General features: G+C 38.8%; 2 protein-coding genes across 2 annotated transcripts; both read right to left on the bottom strand.

Moving 5' to 3' along the window:
- Positions 1–7500: 7500 nt before the first annotated feature.
- Positions 7501–8439, bottom strand: Or4f58 (olfactory receptor family 4 subfamily F member 58). The gene is given in 1 exon segment (NM_001000604.1): positions 7501–8439. A coding segment is annotated over 1 exon segment (939 nt).
- A 6163-nt stretch (positions 8440–14602) lies between these two features.
- On the bottom strand, positions 14603–15565 carry Or4f59 (olfactory receptor family 4 subfamily F member 59). The gene has a single exon (NM_001000603.1). The coding sequence runs from the start codon at positions 15563–15565 to the stop codon at positions 14603–14605; it is 963 nt and encodes a 320-aa protein (NP_001000603.1).
- Positions 15566–16410: the final 845 nt, after the last annotated feature.

Below are 16410 nucleotides of genomic sequence, written 5' to 3'. Positions count from 1 at the left end.
ATTGCGGATTCCAAGAAGTTCATGCTGACAGGAGACTGATAGATCTGTGTCCTGAGAGACTATTCCAGAGCCTGACAAATATAGTGGCAGATGCTCACAGCCAACCTTGTACTGAAAACAGGGTCCCCAATGGAGAAGTTAGGAAAAGGACTGAAGTAGCTGAAGGGGTATGCGATCCCATAAGAAGAACACAATATTAACCAGCCAGACCTCCCAGATCTCCCAGGGACTAAACCCCCATCCCAAGAGAACACAGGGATGAATCTATGGCTCCATCCGCATATGTAGCAGAGGATGGCTTTGTAGGGCATCAATGGGAGGAGAGACTCTATGTACTGTCAAGGCTCAATGCCCCAGTGTAGGGGAATTTCAGGGCTAGAAGGTAGGAGGGAGTGGGTGGGGAGCACCCTTAGTAGCAGCGGGAGGGGAGATGGGATAGCATGTTTCTGGAAGGGAAACCAGGAAAGGAAATAACATTTGAAATGTAAATTTAAAAATATTCAATTAAAGATTAAAACAACTAAATAATGATTTTTAAAATGTGTATACAGAATCAGCAAGGATTAACGATATACACTCATTCTAAAAGAGAATTAAATGATCCAGGTTTACAATGAGATTTCTTTTACCATCAGCAGGGAAAGAAGGAGAATAAGGGAACCAAGTCAGGTGAGAAAAATTCATCTAGATAGGCTTCCTCCTGGTCCTCTGTGTGCTCCAGAGCAAGATTTAGTCCGTATAATAGAGTCTAGATCCTAGTCCAAAGAATCCAAAAAGCCCAAATCCACTATTAACACCTGATGCAAAAATGAGAGCAAATTAGTTTCTGTAGTGGGAAGTCAGTTGGGTGGAGGAAAACAAGAAAGCAGTTTACAGGGCATGTGACTATAAGGGACCAAATACTGACAGGAAACAAAGAGCTTTTGTTGATTCTTCATATAGTATTTCTTTTTGTTTCTACTTGGTTGATTTCAGCCCTGAGTTTGATTTTTTCTTGCCGTCTACTCCTCTTGAGTGTATTTGCTTCTTTTTGTTCTAGAGCTTTCAGGTGTGCTGTCAAGCTGCTAATGTATGCTCTCTCCAGTTTCTTTTTGGAGGCACTCAGGGCTGAGTTTTCCTCTTAGCACAGCTTTCATTGTGTCCCATAAGTTTGGATGTGTTGTGCCTTCACTTTCATTAAATTCTAAAAAGTCTATAATTTCTTTATTTCTTCCTTGACCAACAACTTATCATCGAGTAAAAGCATTGTTCGGCTTCCATGTATACATGGGCTTTCTGCCGTTTTTGTTGTTATTGAAGACCAGCCTTAGTCTGTAGTGATCTGATAGGATGCATGGGATTATTTCAGTCTTCTTGTATCTGCTGAGGCCTGTTTTGTGACCGATTGTGTGGTCTATTTTTGTGAAGGTACCATGATGTGCTGAGAAGAAGGTAAATTCTTTTGTTTTAGGATGGAATGTTCTATAGGCATCTGTTAAATCCATTTGGTTCATAACTTCTGTTAGTTTTACTGTGTCTCTGTTTAGTGTCTATTTCCATGATCTGTTGCTAGCCTGACCTCCTCAGGAACCTCTGCACTAGGTTCTTGTCAGCAAGCACCTATTGGCAGCAGCAACAGTGTTGGTTTTGGTGTCTGCAGACATGATGGATCCCCAAGTGGGTCAATCCCCAGTTGTCCCTTCCTTCAGTCTCTGTTCCATTTTTGTCCCTGTGCTCTTTTGTGTCTGAGTTGTCTCACTCAGGATATTTAAGAATTTCATGACCTCATTGTTTTTTAATCTCTGCATAGTACTCCATTTTGTAAATGTACCACATTTTCTGCATCCATTCTTCTGTTGGGGGACATCTGGGCTGTTTCCAGCTTCTGGCTATTATAAATAAGGCCAACAGAGGTTCATACTGAACCATGTATCCTTGTTATATGTTGGAGCATTTTTTGGGTATATGCCCAGGAATGGTATAGCTAGGTCCTCAGGTAGAACTTTTTCCAATCTTCTTCTCAGGAACCACCAGACTGATTTCCAGCTTTCAGTCCTACAAGCAATGGAGGAGTATGCCTCTTTCTCCACATCCTTGCCAGCATCTGCTATCACCTGAGTTTTTGATCTTAGCAATCTGATTGGTGTGAGGTGGAATCTCAGGGTCATTTTGATTTGCATTTCCCTGATGACTGAGGATGTTGAACATTTCTAGTTAGTTAGTTAGTTAGTTAGTTAGTTAGTTAGTTAGTTAGTTTTATACTCCAGGTATCATTCCCCTCTCGGTCTACCCTCTGACTATTCCACATCTCATACCTCCTCCCAGCCCCCTGTCTCCGAGAGGATGTCCCCACCCCACACACCCCAATTACCCCACCCCCCACCCACCCCACACATCCCATCAAACTTCTAAACTCCCTGGGTCCTCTAGTCTATTGAGGGTTAGATGCATATTCTCTGACTAAACCCAGGCCTGGGAGTCTTCTGCTGTATCTGTGTTGGGGGCCTCATATCAGCTGGTGTATGCTGACTGGTTGGTGATCCAGTGTCTAAGAGATCTCTGGGGTCCAGGTTAATTGAGACTGCTGGTCCTCTTACAGGGTCTCCCTCCTTCTCAGGTTCTTCCAGCTTTTGCCTAATTCAACCAGAGGGGTCAACAGCTTCCATATTGGTTAGGTGAACAAGTCTGCATCTGACTCTTTTATCTGCTTGTTGAGTTTTTTGAAGGGCAGTCATGATAGGTCCCTTTTTCTGAGCACCCTGTAGCCTCAGTAATGGGGTCAGGTCTTGGGGCCTTCCCTTGAGCTGGATCCCACTTTGAACCTGTCAATGGGCCTTCTTTTCCTCAGGGTCTTCTCCATTTCCATCACTGGAGTTATTTCAGACAGGAAAAATTATGGGTCAGAGTTTTGACTGTTGAATAACAACCCCATCTCTTATTTGATGCCCTGTCTTTCTGCTGGAGGTGGGCTCAAAAAGTCCCCTCTCCCCACTGTAGGGCATTCCATCAAGGGTCCCCCCTTTGAGTCCTGAAAGTCTCTCACCTCCCAGGTCTCTGGTACATTCTGGAGGGTCCTCCTAACCTCCTTCCTCCTGAGGTCACCTGTTTCCACTCTTTCTGCTGGCCCTCAGGGCTTCAGCCCTTTTTTCCTACCCAATACCAGATCATGTTCCCCTCTCCCCCAACCCACCTCATCTTTCACTCCCAGGTCCCTCCTGCCCCCCTTGTGGTTGCTTTCTTCTCACTCCCAAGTGGGACTGAGGCATCCTCACTTGGGACCTTCAGCTTGTTGAAATTTTAAGTTCTGTGGACTGTATCTTGGCCATTCTGTATTTGCGCTTTTTTGTTTGTTTGTCTTTTTCTTTGTTTTCTTTTATTTTGGCTAATACCCACTTATTAGTGAGAACATACCAGGCATTTCCTTTTGGGTCTCACATGGGATGATATTTTCTATTTCCATCCATTTGCCTGAAAATCTCAGGATGTCCTCATTCTTAATAGCTGAATAGTATTCCATTGTGCAAATAAACCACACGTTCTGTATCCATTCTTATGTCCTAGCATATCTGGGTTGTTTCTAGCTTCTGGCTTGTCATAAATAAGGCCACTATGAAAATAGTGAACTTCATGCCCCTTTTCACACCATGGAGGAGTGTTCTTCTTTCTCCATACCCTCGCCAAACCCTGAGGTTTTGATCTTAGCCATTCTGATTGGTGTAAGGTGGAATCTCAGGGTCATTTTGATTTGCATTTCTCCGATCACTAAGACTTTGAACACTTCTTTATATGCTTCTCAGTCATTCAAGATTCCTCTGTTGCAAATTCTCAGTTTAGTTCTATACCCCATTTTTTGATTGGGTTGTTTGGTTTTTTGATGGTAAGCTTTTTGAATTCTTTATAAATTTTGGATATTAGTCCTTTATCAGATGTGGGGTTAGTGAAGTTTTTTTTCCCAATCTGCAGGCTGCTGATTTGTCATAATGACTATGTTCTTTGCCTTACAGAAGTTTTCCAGTTTTATGAGGTCCCATTTATCAATTCTTGATCTTGGAGTGTGAGTCACTCTATTTAGGAAATTTCCCCCTGTGCCAATGAGTTCAGGTTCTTTCCCAATTTCTCTTCTATTAGACTGAGTGTTTCTGGTTTTATGTTGAGGTCCTTGAACCACTTGGACATGAGCTTTGTACAAGGAAATAAGAATGGATTGATGTTCATTCCTTTACATGCAGACCACCAGTTGAACCAGCACTACTTGTTGAAAATGCTGTCTTTTTTCCAATGGATAGTCTTAGTGCCTTTGTCAAAAACCAAGTGATGATAGGGGTGTGTGGGTTTATTTCTGGGTCTTCAATTTTTTTTCCATTGATCCACTTGCCTGTCTCTGTACCAATGCCATGCAGTTTTTTTTATCACTATTGATCTATAGTATAGCTTCAGGCCATGGGTAGTGATTCCCCTAGAAGTTCTGTTATTGTTGAAAATAGTTTGTGCTATCCTGGGTTTTTTGTTATTTCAAATATATTTGCAAATTGATCTTTCTAACTCTATGAAGAATTGAGTTGGAATTTTGATGGGGATCGCATTGAATCTCTAGATTGCTTTTGGTAAGATGGCCATTCTTATCATATTAATCCTGCTAATACACGAGCATGGGAATTCTTTCCATCTTCTGAGGTCTCCCTTGATTTCTTTCTTCAGGGATTTGAAGTTCTTGTCATACAGATCTTTCACTTGTTTGGTTAGAGTCACACCAAGTTCTTTAATATTATTTGTGACTATTATGAAGAGTGTTGTTTCCCTAATTTCTTTCTCAGCCCTTTTATTCTGTAAGTAGAGGAAGGCTATTGATGTGTTAGAGTTAATTTTATATCCACCAAGTTTGAGGAAGTTGTTTATCAGGTGTAGGAGCTCTCTGGTAGAGTTTCTGGGTTTGCTTATATAGATATCATCTGCAAATAGTGATTTCATGACTTCCTCCCTCCCAATTTGTATCCCTTTGATCTGTTTCATTGTCTAATTGCTCTGGCTACAACTTTGAGTACTATTTTGAATAGGTAAGGAGAGAGTGGTAGCCTTATCTTATTCCTGATTTTAATGGTATTGCTTTGAGTTTCTTTCCATTTAGTTTAATGCTGGCTATTAGTTTAATGTATATTGCTTTTACTATGTTTAGGTATGGGCCCTGAATTCCTGTTCTTTCCAATACTTTTAAGATGAATGGCAGATGTATTTTGTCAAAGGCTTTTTCAGCATCTGTTGAGATGATCATCTATTGAGATGAGTTTGTTTATATAGTGGATTGCATTGACAGAACCATCCCTGTATTCCTGGGATGAAGCCTACTTGATCATGGTGGATGATTGTTTTGATGTGCTCTTGGATTCTGTTTCCGAGAATTTTATTGTATATTTTTGCATCAGTATTCATAAGAAAATTGGTCTGTAGTTCTCTTTCTTTGTTGGGTCTTTTTGTGGTTTAGGTATAGAAAAAAACTGAGTAATGATCCTTCTGTTTCTATTTTATGGAATAGTTTGAGGAGTATTGGCATTAGACCTTCTTTGAAGGTCTGATATAACTCTGCACTAAAACCAACTGGCCCTTGGCATTTTTTGGGTTGGGAGACATCAAATGACTCCTTCTATTTCCTTGGGGGTTATGGGGCTGTTAGGATGGTTTATCGCAACCTAATTTAACTTTTGTACCTAGTATCTGTCTAGGAAATGTTCCATTTCATCCAGGTTTTCCAGTTTTATTGATTATAGACTTTTGTAATAGGCTCTGATATATTTGGAATTTCCTTGGTTTCTGTTGCTATGTCTCTTTCATTCCTGGTTTTGTTAATTTGGATATTGTTTCTGTGCCCTCTGTTTAGTCTGGCTAAGAGTTTAATCTGTCTTACTGATTTTTTTCTCAAAGAATCAGCTCCTAGTTCTGTTGATTTGGGTATAGAATATTTATTTCTACTTGGGTGATTTCAGCCCTTACTTTGATTATTTTCTGCCTTCTAATCCTCTTGGGTGTATTTGCTTCTTTTTGTTCTAGTATTTTCATTCAAAGCAGGGTCGCTTGGCTTTACAGCCTAGATATCTCACTTGCCAGCTTGTATCTTTGGTCTAATTAGTGAGATTCTTGTGTCTTAGTTCTCTAACCTATAATATAAGAATGAAAATGTTACCTACTTAACTTTTAGTAGAATTGATTCAATACAAAATATACATATAAAAATTGTCAGAGTTTGTGCCAAAGGGACCTCTTGGTTGTTGCATGTACAAAGGGTTGTGGAGAGAGCTCAGAAGTTCACTGTGGTGCAGGCATGGGTCACCAGAATATGCAAGATCACTAGCTATCTGACCTAGTCTAAATCTGGAGAGTTTTGAAAAGGTGTCAGGGATGCATACCAAGCTAGGTTCTAGAGGAGAACTTGGGTACTGAGTAGGGTGGTTATAAAATTAAATGTTTAATAATTTGAAAGAAAATGTATGTCAGATTATTAACAGTCTCATTTACTAGTTAGTGTGAGTCTGTCATAACTTTCTCCATGTAAACATTCTCACAGGATTTGACTGGGAAGAATAATGGTTCATTTTAATTGTTATCATATACACATTTTTTAAGAGTTTGAAGATATGAGGATTGTATTTAGGGACTATTAATTTCTATAATTCAGCTGCAAATACAACTGTTTCCTTCCATATCCACCACCACCAAAAACATTTATTGAGAACTCACTAAAGCAGGGAACTATAACAGCAAAAAGGAGTAATGTTTATTTTCTTGTTTTTTTAATTTTTTATTATATATTTCTTTACTTACATTTCAAAGGTTATTCCCCTTCCTGGTTTCCTGTCCATAAGCCCCTATTCCCTCCCTTCTCCCTCCCCCATATGGACATTCCCTCTATATATCCCCCTTATTGCCCTCCCCTATATTCCCCTGCATTAGGGGTCCAAGGGCTTTCCCTTCCACTTGTGCCCCAACAAGGCCATTCTCTGCTACATATGCAGTTGGAGCCCTGGGTCAGTCCATGTATAGTCTTTCAGTAGTGGTTTAGTCCCTGGAAGCTCTGGTTGGTTGGCATTGTTGTTTTTATGGGGTTGCAAGCTCGGGCATATTCTCTGTTAAGCCCCTCTTGGAGAACACCAAAACTGGTATATTAAGGGGAAAATCAACATACTTTGAGGTATTTTACATAACAATCATAAAAGCAGTAATCATAAATTTAAGGAAAATATTCCTTAATTTATTTTGAAAATCATCAAGGTAAAATACTGTGCAGAATTACCCTGCCTATTAAATACTTCATATGAAGCATATTGGCACAGAGTCTGGGGCATAAAGACTCCAGTTCTAAATCCCCTTATCTGTGTTGATTAAGGTACTGGACACAATAACTTAGTAAACTCCTAAATGTATCCTGGAACATAAACTTTTTAGTAGAGAGCTGAACTTCACCATGATGTAATATAAATGTTTCCATTGTAACTGAGTGTTGAATTGCCTTTGTTGTTTTTAATAAAGCATTTAGGATGCCTTCCTGTAATTCACAACCTGGGAGCAGAGTTTCCTCATTGCTGCCTTCATCTCCTTGTTCCTGAATGTGTAGATGACTGGATTAAGAAAAGGGGTGAGGACTGCATCAAAAATGGCAAGAAATTTGTCTAAGTGTGATGAAGGGAAGGGCCAGGTGTAAAAGAAGATTAATGGTCCAAAGAACAAAACCACCACAGTCACATGAGCTGACAAAGTAGAGAGGGCCTTGGATATGCCACCTGAAGAATGTTTCCTAACAGTCACCAAAATGAAGATATAAGAAATGATGAGTATGAAGAAGGAGCCCACAGAGATAAGGCCACTGTTGGCTGTGACCATGAACACCAATTTATTGGTCTCTGTGCAAGCAAGTTTAATAAGCTGAGGGAGATCACAGTAAAAGCTGTCCAATATATTAGGTCCACAGAAAGGCAGGTCTACAACAAAAGCTAATTGGGCCACTGAGTGAATAAGTCCAAGGATCCAGGATACTGCCAAAATTAAAATGCATATTTGCGGTCTCATGATGGTCAAGTAGTGAAGAGGTTTACATATGGCTACATACCTGTCAAAGGCCATGGCTATGAGAAGCACCATTTCTGTGCCCCCAATAGCATGTATAAAGAATATCTGAGTTATACAACCTCCAAATGAGATGACTTTGTGCTTTCTAAAAAGGTCATAAATCATCTTGGGTGCTGCAATAGAGCAAACTCCAAGATCAAGGAATGAGAGATTGGCCAGCAGGAAGTACATGGGGGAATGCAGGTTGGAGTCAGCAGTCACAGAGAACACAATGAGGAGGTTTCCCATCAGACTTGCCATGTAGAACATAGAAGAAAAGAGGAAGAGAATCAACTGGATTCCCCACTTATTGGAGAGTCCCAGGAACACAAACTCAGACACAACAGAGTGATTGGCTTTATCCATTGCTATAGAAAAGAGAGTTGTATCCAACAAAACCTTTAAAAGGCAGAGAATTTAAAACACACACACACACACACACACACACACACACACACACACACACACAAGCATTGTCTGAAGTTAGTAGCTGAATCAGTTTCAAAATATAAACAAAACATATTCCTACATAGAGCCAATACACCTCAACATAACTTCTAACTTTATTCACAGGAATCTGTCAGTTACTCAATGGCATGAACCACTGCATATCATCTCCTCTATTCCCTAACTTTATCTAAATGCAGATTAGGAAATCTTTATGGATAAGTATTATAAAACAACAAATAATTGACCTGAAGAAAGACTATGAACAGACTAATTAATAATAAGACATTTAATAATAAGACTCCCAGGAAATAACACACATAGAATCAATGGAATAAGGAGAATCCCCTGACTTCCCCCAGTAGCTGCTCCTGCCCATGGTATTTCCCAATATCAAGAACTTTCTAGAGATCTTCTTTTTTTTTACCCCTTTGATTGCTACAATTAGTAATCTTGTGTAATACTATTACTCTGATTAAAATGTCTCATTGTCAATCTTTTATCAAATAACATTCACTTTTTTCATGTAAATGATGAAGATAATATAGAAACCATAATGACATCCCACTTTATAGCAGTCCAGGGAAAACAAAGGGTTAGAAGACAAGATTGTAGATATATCACAGTAAGACCAGAAATGATTCTTAGGATGCAGGGAAAAAAGTATGGATGATGTGAATAAAATATATAAAATTTGAGTCTTACAGTAAAGTTTATTAATTTCTACATAGTTGATATTAGATCATTTCCATTCTGTTTTTGTCTTTCTATACTTCATTGCATGGTAAAAAGAACACTGAATTTGGAGACAGAAAAACATAATCAGGATCCAAGACCAAGTCTTTGAGAACCCAAGAAAGTTTTTTTTTATTTTTCTATCCCTTCTGCACTTCACTCACTGCTTGCCTTCCATTTCCTTGTCTGTAAAAGGAAAGGGGCTGAGAACAGATGGTAAATAATCATCCCAAGTCTACCAATTTGGCTATTTTATAATACTAGTCTGAACCTCTTCATAATGATGTCATCCTCTTCTCTTTGAGCCAGTTTGTCCATTTGTTTGGCCCCTGTTTGTACTGATTTATCTTTTATATTGTATAGAAAAAAATTTCCCCAAATTATCTATGTCACATTCCCTTTGTTATGCACTTAGAGAAACATTATAAACTCACTGTATCATTTATATAGCTATTTGTTATCAATGAACAAATGCTTACTAGATGTATGCCATAAAAAATGAACACTGAATTTACTGAAGTCCTAACACATTCAGTAATTTTAAGTCTTTCATTTTACTATACACAATATAAATAATAGTAAAATATGTACCTGGTATGATATCCAAATGAGCAGTGTGTTTATATAATTTTTCTGAAGTAGAAAAGACACCGTGTGTCAGACTGATGAAGATTGTGGTCTGAAGGAAATCATAACCTATACTGAAGATTAAGAGACACATCTTGTTTTGTTTTTTGTTTTGTTTTGTTTTGCCATGTTTTGCTTTGCATTGCGTTGTTTGCTTTGCTTTCTTTAATGCACAACTCATATCTGAACTACAAGATTTCCTGGCACAGCCAAAGAATCTCTGCAGCAGTCCATAACTGATGAGATCTCTGTGACAATAACAACCCAAACCAAACCAGAACTGGTAACAACTATGTGTATGTCACCATACATTTTTGAATACACTATCTTGTTTGATACTTGTAACTACCATAAGTAACAACATGCTATCATATTATTTCCCTTTCATAATTAGAGCAATTAAGTCTAAGAAACTAGAAGTAACATTTCAGAACAGTGAATTATAGAAATCCTGACAGTTTGATCGGCTTCTTCAAAAATATACAAAAGACTTTACATTTTCCTCATGACTAGTCCATTGTGTGCTATATCTTAGTGGCTGCCTGGCTGCTCTAAAGTGATTCACAGTATGCTCGGTCAATCTAAATGAAAGAGAAGGCAGGCTGCATTTATAAGCATCTAAGACTCTTAGTTTACCTCATATGCATCTATAATTCACTGTGACTCTAAAGTAAACACAGAGAAGAGTATGAATCTATACAATACCTGCAACACAGAGTGCTCTGGTTGTTTTTGGGCCATCATTATCTATTTCCACATGAAGTCCTTTAGAGTTTGATAGAACAGAGAGTTATTATTACTCTCTAATTCACGGTCAATTCTTATTCACACTCATAATGCCGCATCCTATTCTAGCTCCTTGGTTTTGGATCTCAAACTTAGAGTTAAACCAAGTATTTTAAATTTCTGACTTTTATCTTCCTTCTCCCTGGTTTAATTTTGTCCATTAAATTCATTTTAATCCTTTTCTTTGGTGCAAGGTAATACTTAATTCTTTTCTACAGAAAACAATAGAAAAATCAATAGAAAAATCAATTCAGTACTGGCTTTTGCAGATGTCAGATATTGTATTCCACTAGATTATTTCTATATGTGTCCCTAGTGCTTTCAAAGTTTTATTTCTAAAGACTTAAGAAGACTTAAGTATAGTCCACCTTTCTCCTGTTAGAGGTAGGCTTGTTTCATGTATAAACATCTACATGACTGCTGCTACTATGAGACACACAGCTAATTGGTCTACAGAGAAGTACTGACCAAATGATACCACAGAGACTTTAGATTGCCAATATGATCTCATTTGTGCAAAGGAATAGCTACCTACAATCCTGACAAGTCAATGGCTGAAGCTTTAAAAAAATAGTGAGGTAACTTAGACCCAAAAGGACATGCATAAAATTATTCACTCATAAGTGGATATTAGTCAAAAAATGTACCGAGTACCTAGGATACAATTCACAGAACTCAAAAAGAGTTAACTAGCACAAAGGCCCAGGTGAGGGCGCTTCAATCCCACTTGGGAGGGAGAAGAAAATTATCACAGGAAGCAGAGGGAGAGAGGGATATGGGTGGGAGAGGGAAGGAAGAGGGAAATGGGGGAACATGATCAGTTATAGGGGGCCACAGAAGAAAAGCCCTGAGAACGAGAAGAATGAATGGAAATATGCAACCTCAGGGGGGTGAGAGGTGGGGGGACCCTCTAGAAAGTACCAGAGACCTGGGATGTGAGAGAGTCTCAGAACTCAAAGGGACAGACTTTAGGTGAAATGCCCAACAGTGGGGAGAAGGAACTTGAAAAGTCAACCTCCAGTAAAAAAGTAAGGCGTCAAGTAAAGGGATGGGGTTGTCACCCACAGTCAAAATTTCTGACCCAGAATTGTTCCTGTCTCAAAGAACTGAGGGACAAAAATGGAGAAGAGACTGAGGGAAAGGAGGTCCAGTGACCAGCCCAAATTGGGGTCCATCTCGAAGGGATTCTCCAAGGGAAGCACACTCATGCTATGGTGTGCTTACAGACAAGAACCTAACATGGCAATGAGCTTAGCATGGCCTAGTTAGGCTAACAAGCAGCTGACTGAGACAACCATTGGACCAAAATCAGGGACCCCTGTGGTTGAATTAGGGAAAGGCTGGAACAAGCTGAGGAAGAGACTGACCCCATAGGAAGACCAGCAGTCTCAACTAACCTGAACCCCAGGGAGCTCCCCAAGACTGAGCCTCCAACCAGGAGCATACATGGGCTGGTCCGAGGACCCTGGCACATATGTAGCAGAGGACTGCCTGGTTTGGCCTCAGTAGGAGAAGATGCACCTAACCTTTGAGAGACTTGAGGCCTCAGGGAATGGTGAGGGTTGCGGGGGAGGGTGGAGGTAGCCTCTTGGAAACAGGGAAGAAGAGGAATGGGATGAGGAACTGTGGTAGGTAGGGCAGACTGGGAGGGGGCAATGGCTGGACTGTAAGAAAAAAAATAAAAGTAATAAAAAATACTCTTTAAATGAGTCGCAATGGAGTGTGTGGGAGAAAGATAAATGTATGGATATGAAAGAACTAAAGCTTCTGAATAATAAGAGAAAGCTGACTAGACACTTAAATAAAACTATCTTATTTTAAGTATTAATGGAGGTAGCACATGTGACCATACATATTATATACACCTGTATAATACTTAGGTTTAAAATGAAATGCCTACTCTCTCATTCATTGACTTTCCTTCCTCTAATTCTTCCACTGTGTCCCCACCTGACTTCCTCTCAAATTCATAGATTTTTTTCTTTGTTATTTTACATGCACAAACACACACACACACACACACACACACACACACACACACACACACACACACACATATATATATACACAAAATATATAAATATAATTTTCTCAGGCTCTTTAGTGCTACTTATATGTGTATGATTTCAGGGCCGACCACTTCAGGCTTATCCGTGGAAAACTCTATTTCTGTATTCTCAGTATTCCTTTGTTGTCTATAGTGCTTGTCTACAGGTTATGGAATTTCCCCATTCATGTTAGCATGTTTATTGGTTTTGTATTTTCTTTCAATTCTGATTTGGCAGAAATATTTTTGAAGTATTACAGCTTAAGCATCATTGTTTTGTCTAGGAGATGTTTGATTTCCTGGTCCTCTGGCTCTTAAAATACTTGTGTCCCCCTTTCCATGATGTTTCTTGAGTCTTAGGCACAAAGTTGTGTTGTAGATATAGCAACTGTGGCTGGGCTCCCCATTACATTTTTTTCTTTGCATTTTGGGTAGTTTTCTGGTGTCTGTCTGTTCCTTAGGGAAGAGACTTTGATGTGTGGTGAGAACTACACTTACCTGTGACTATAATAGTAAGTATTAAGAGTCCAAATATAAATTATGATGGTTTAGTAAAATGGAGGTAGTAGCTTCTCTTCATAATCTAACTAGTCCCAGGAGGTTATCTAGGTTTACAGGACCACACATGATTTCTTTCCTTTAGAGTGGGCATTTAGTCCGATTACACAGAAATTGGCTACCACCAATATAGGAGTGCCCACTATTGGACCTTTACAAACATCAGTGAAATGCAGATTAAAACTGCTTTCAGACTCCATATCAACCTAATCAGATTGGCCATCATCAGGAGTACAAACAACCAAAAGCTTTGAAGTATATTTCAGAAAGTAAAATCATTAAACACTGCTGGTTGAAGTGTTCAGTACTGCAGTCAGTTTGGAAATGAATCTGGTGACATATCAAGAACACAGAAATAGATCTACTACAGAAATATGCCCTTCTATACCACTCCTAAGCATCATCCATAGAACCCTATCACACTAACAAGAAACTTTTATAAATTCATGTTCTGTGCAACAAATGCAACTTAGTTCTGCTGAGCCCCCAGTGTTTCTGGAAAAAACTGGAGAAGAGCAGGGCCATAGGAAGATTCTTTTAAAAAGTGGACTCATACTGAATGATAGCAGAACAGAGCTCGGGTATGCAGAGATTGGTGAAAATACAGATGGCCACCATGCTCCATGCTATAGCCAGAAACCATATGGGAAGTCCATGTTTGTGCTCCTGCTGACTATAAAAAAGGGCAAGGAAGCTTCTTTTGCTGTGGTATGGGTAACCGCAGACTCATAGTTGAGAATGAGAGACATAGAAGGTCTCTGTGACAGCCTCTTTCCCCAAGCCTCCCAAAAAGGAAATAATCTAGATGAGAAGCCACTGGGGAGAACTCTTAAAATTTGTGATCAGGGTGCTGATCTTCATAGTTGATGGCTTCTGGCAGGTGTAGGGTATGAGAAGGACTCAGTATTCTTTAAGGAGCTAGCCACTGGGAATTTGACTATGCTCCAGTGAATATATGGGCAACATAAATTAAACTTCCTATTTTTTGTTTGTGTGTTTTGAGGATAGTCATAAAGGTTGAGTACTGGGGTAGACCTGGGAGAACTAAGAAATGAATGGGATTGGGTTTTGTTATGTGAAATTTCCAAATAATCAATAAAACAGTAAGTTAAAAAAAGAAATATATATGTGTGTTTGGGTATGTGTGTGCGTGTGTGATTTTATGAGATAATATCCCTTCTTACTAAGTATAAGACAAAATAACGTGTATACATATGGTGTCTGTGTGTGTGTGTGTGTGTGTGTGTGTGTGTGTGTGAATAAGCATATCAAAATAAGCAAAGAAATAATTTTCTCAGAAATTGGTTAACAAAGAACTTCTGTGCTCAGTTAAGGCTGTTCAAAGTTCAAATGTTTAAGAATTTGGCTATAACCTATTAGCTTGCTGAATACTCTCATCATTGCCATTTTCATTTCTTGGTTCCTCAATGTATAGATCACTGGGTTCAGAAAAGGAGTGACAATTGCATCAAATATAGCCAGAAATTTATCTAGGTGTGTATAAGAAGACGGCCATGTATAGAAAAATATCACAGGACCAAAGAATAAAACCACTACAGTAACATGAGCTGAAAGTGTAGATAGAGCCTTGGAAGAACCACTTGAAGAGTGTTTCTGAACAGTAAATATGATGACAATATAGGAAATGATCAGTATGAAGAAAGAGCCCACAGACATGAATCCACTATTGATTGAGACCAGTAATTCCAGTTTGTATGTATCTGTGCAAGCAAGTTTGATGAACCGGGGAAAGTCACAGTAGAAGCTGTCCAACACATTTGGTCCACAGAATGGTAAGTTTACTACAAAAACCAGTTGAACCAGAGAATGCATAAGGCCAACCACCCAGGCAGCCACTGAAAACAAGATGCACATCCTTGGGCTCATGATGGTCAGGTAATGGAGAGGCTTACATATGGCCACATATCTGTCAAAGGCCATGGCTATGAGTAAAACCATTTCCACACCACCAATAACATGGATGAAGAAGATTTGAGTAACACAACCTCTAAAAGAGATGACTTTATGCTTTCTGAATAGGTCACAAATCATCTTCGGGGAAGTAACAGAAGAAATACCCAAGTCAATGAAAGAGAGGTTAGCCAACAGAAAGTACATAGGAGAGTGTAAGTGAGGGTCAGATGCCACAGTGAAGACAATGAGAGAGTTTCCCATCATGCTTGCCACATAAAATATGGAGGAGAACACAAAAAGGAATAGTTGGATATCCCAAGAATTGGTGAGTCCCAGGAACACAAACTCTGACACCACAGACTGATTCACACTTCCCATCAGCTTTGTGGGCAATGTTACCTGAAAGAGGAAATGAGAGAAATTGAAAGTTTCAATTGGGTCAGTAGAAAAGGAGAATCTCCAAGCTATGAAATCCTACTTTTGCTTCAACATTACAACTAACATGGAGTCAAACAGAGATATTAACAAATGCTGAACATTAGCAATCACAAGATGGTTACAGACAAAAACCACACTGAACACATGTGAAAAGATGTTTGTAAACATAAAATAAAAAGATGACAAGGTTGAATGTCTCTAAAGAGATGATATCAGGAGCTAGAAAGATGCTTCAGCTGTTAAGAGTACTTGCTGTCTTCCACTGGACCCAGGTTGGATTACCAGCATGCACGTTGAGCAGCTTATAGCTACCTGTAATTCCTAGTTCAGAGTATCTGTACTTTTGAATGACCTCCACAGGCACCTGCCCATACATTGCATATATATACAAATACACATAAAATTTTTAAAAATAAATCTCTTAAAAGAAGGTATCATTATAAATTCTTTGTGAGAATATAAATTAATAAATCTATTACAAAATAATGGAGTGTTTTCAAAGTTGTTTTTCCTTGTTGATTATTTATTCTTGGAGCAGAAATTGTATGTCTCAGTGAGTCACAATATAATTAAAATCATTGTACAATTAACATCTTTTAAAAAGTAAAAATTTGAAATTTTAATCATCATACACATGTAGCTTAGAAAAGGCTTATTTTTAAAAACAGACCCAGTTGCTAGTTTTATTTAGTACTGTATTCTACTCAATCTGAGATATTCAGCCTTTCAAATATTATTGATTTTTGTTAGGCTTAGAACAGCTAGCATTTTTTTTATTAACTTGA

This window comes from Rattus norvegicus, chromosome 3, assembly GCF_021556685.1.
Source record: "Rattus norvegicus strain SHRSP/BbbUtx chromosome 3, alternate assembly SHRSP_T2T, whole genome shotgun sequence".
In the NCBI taxonomy this organism is placed as follows: domain Eukaryota; kingdom Metazoa; phylum Chordata; class Mammalia; order Rodentia; family Muridae; genus Rattus; species Rattus norvegicus.
The sequence above is the reverse complement of the archived record's forward strand: the minus strand, read 5'-3'. Positions and strand labels throughout refer to the sequence as shown.

Excerpts from the sequence above, each read along its gene's own strand:
- Or4f59 (NM_001000603.1), bottom strand. The coding sequence starts at position 15,565 with ATGGGAAGTGTGAATCAGTCTGTGGTGTCAGAGTTTGTGTTCCTGGGA.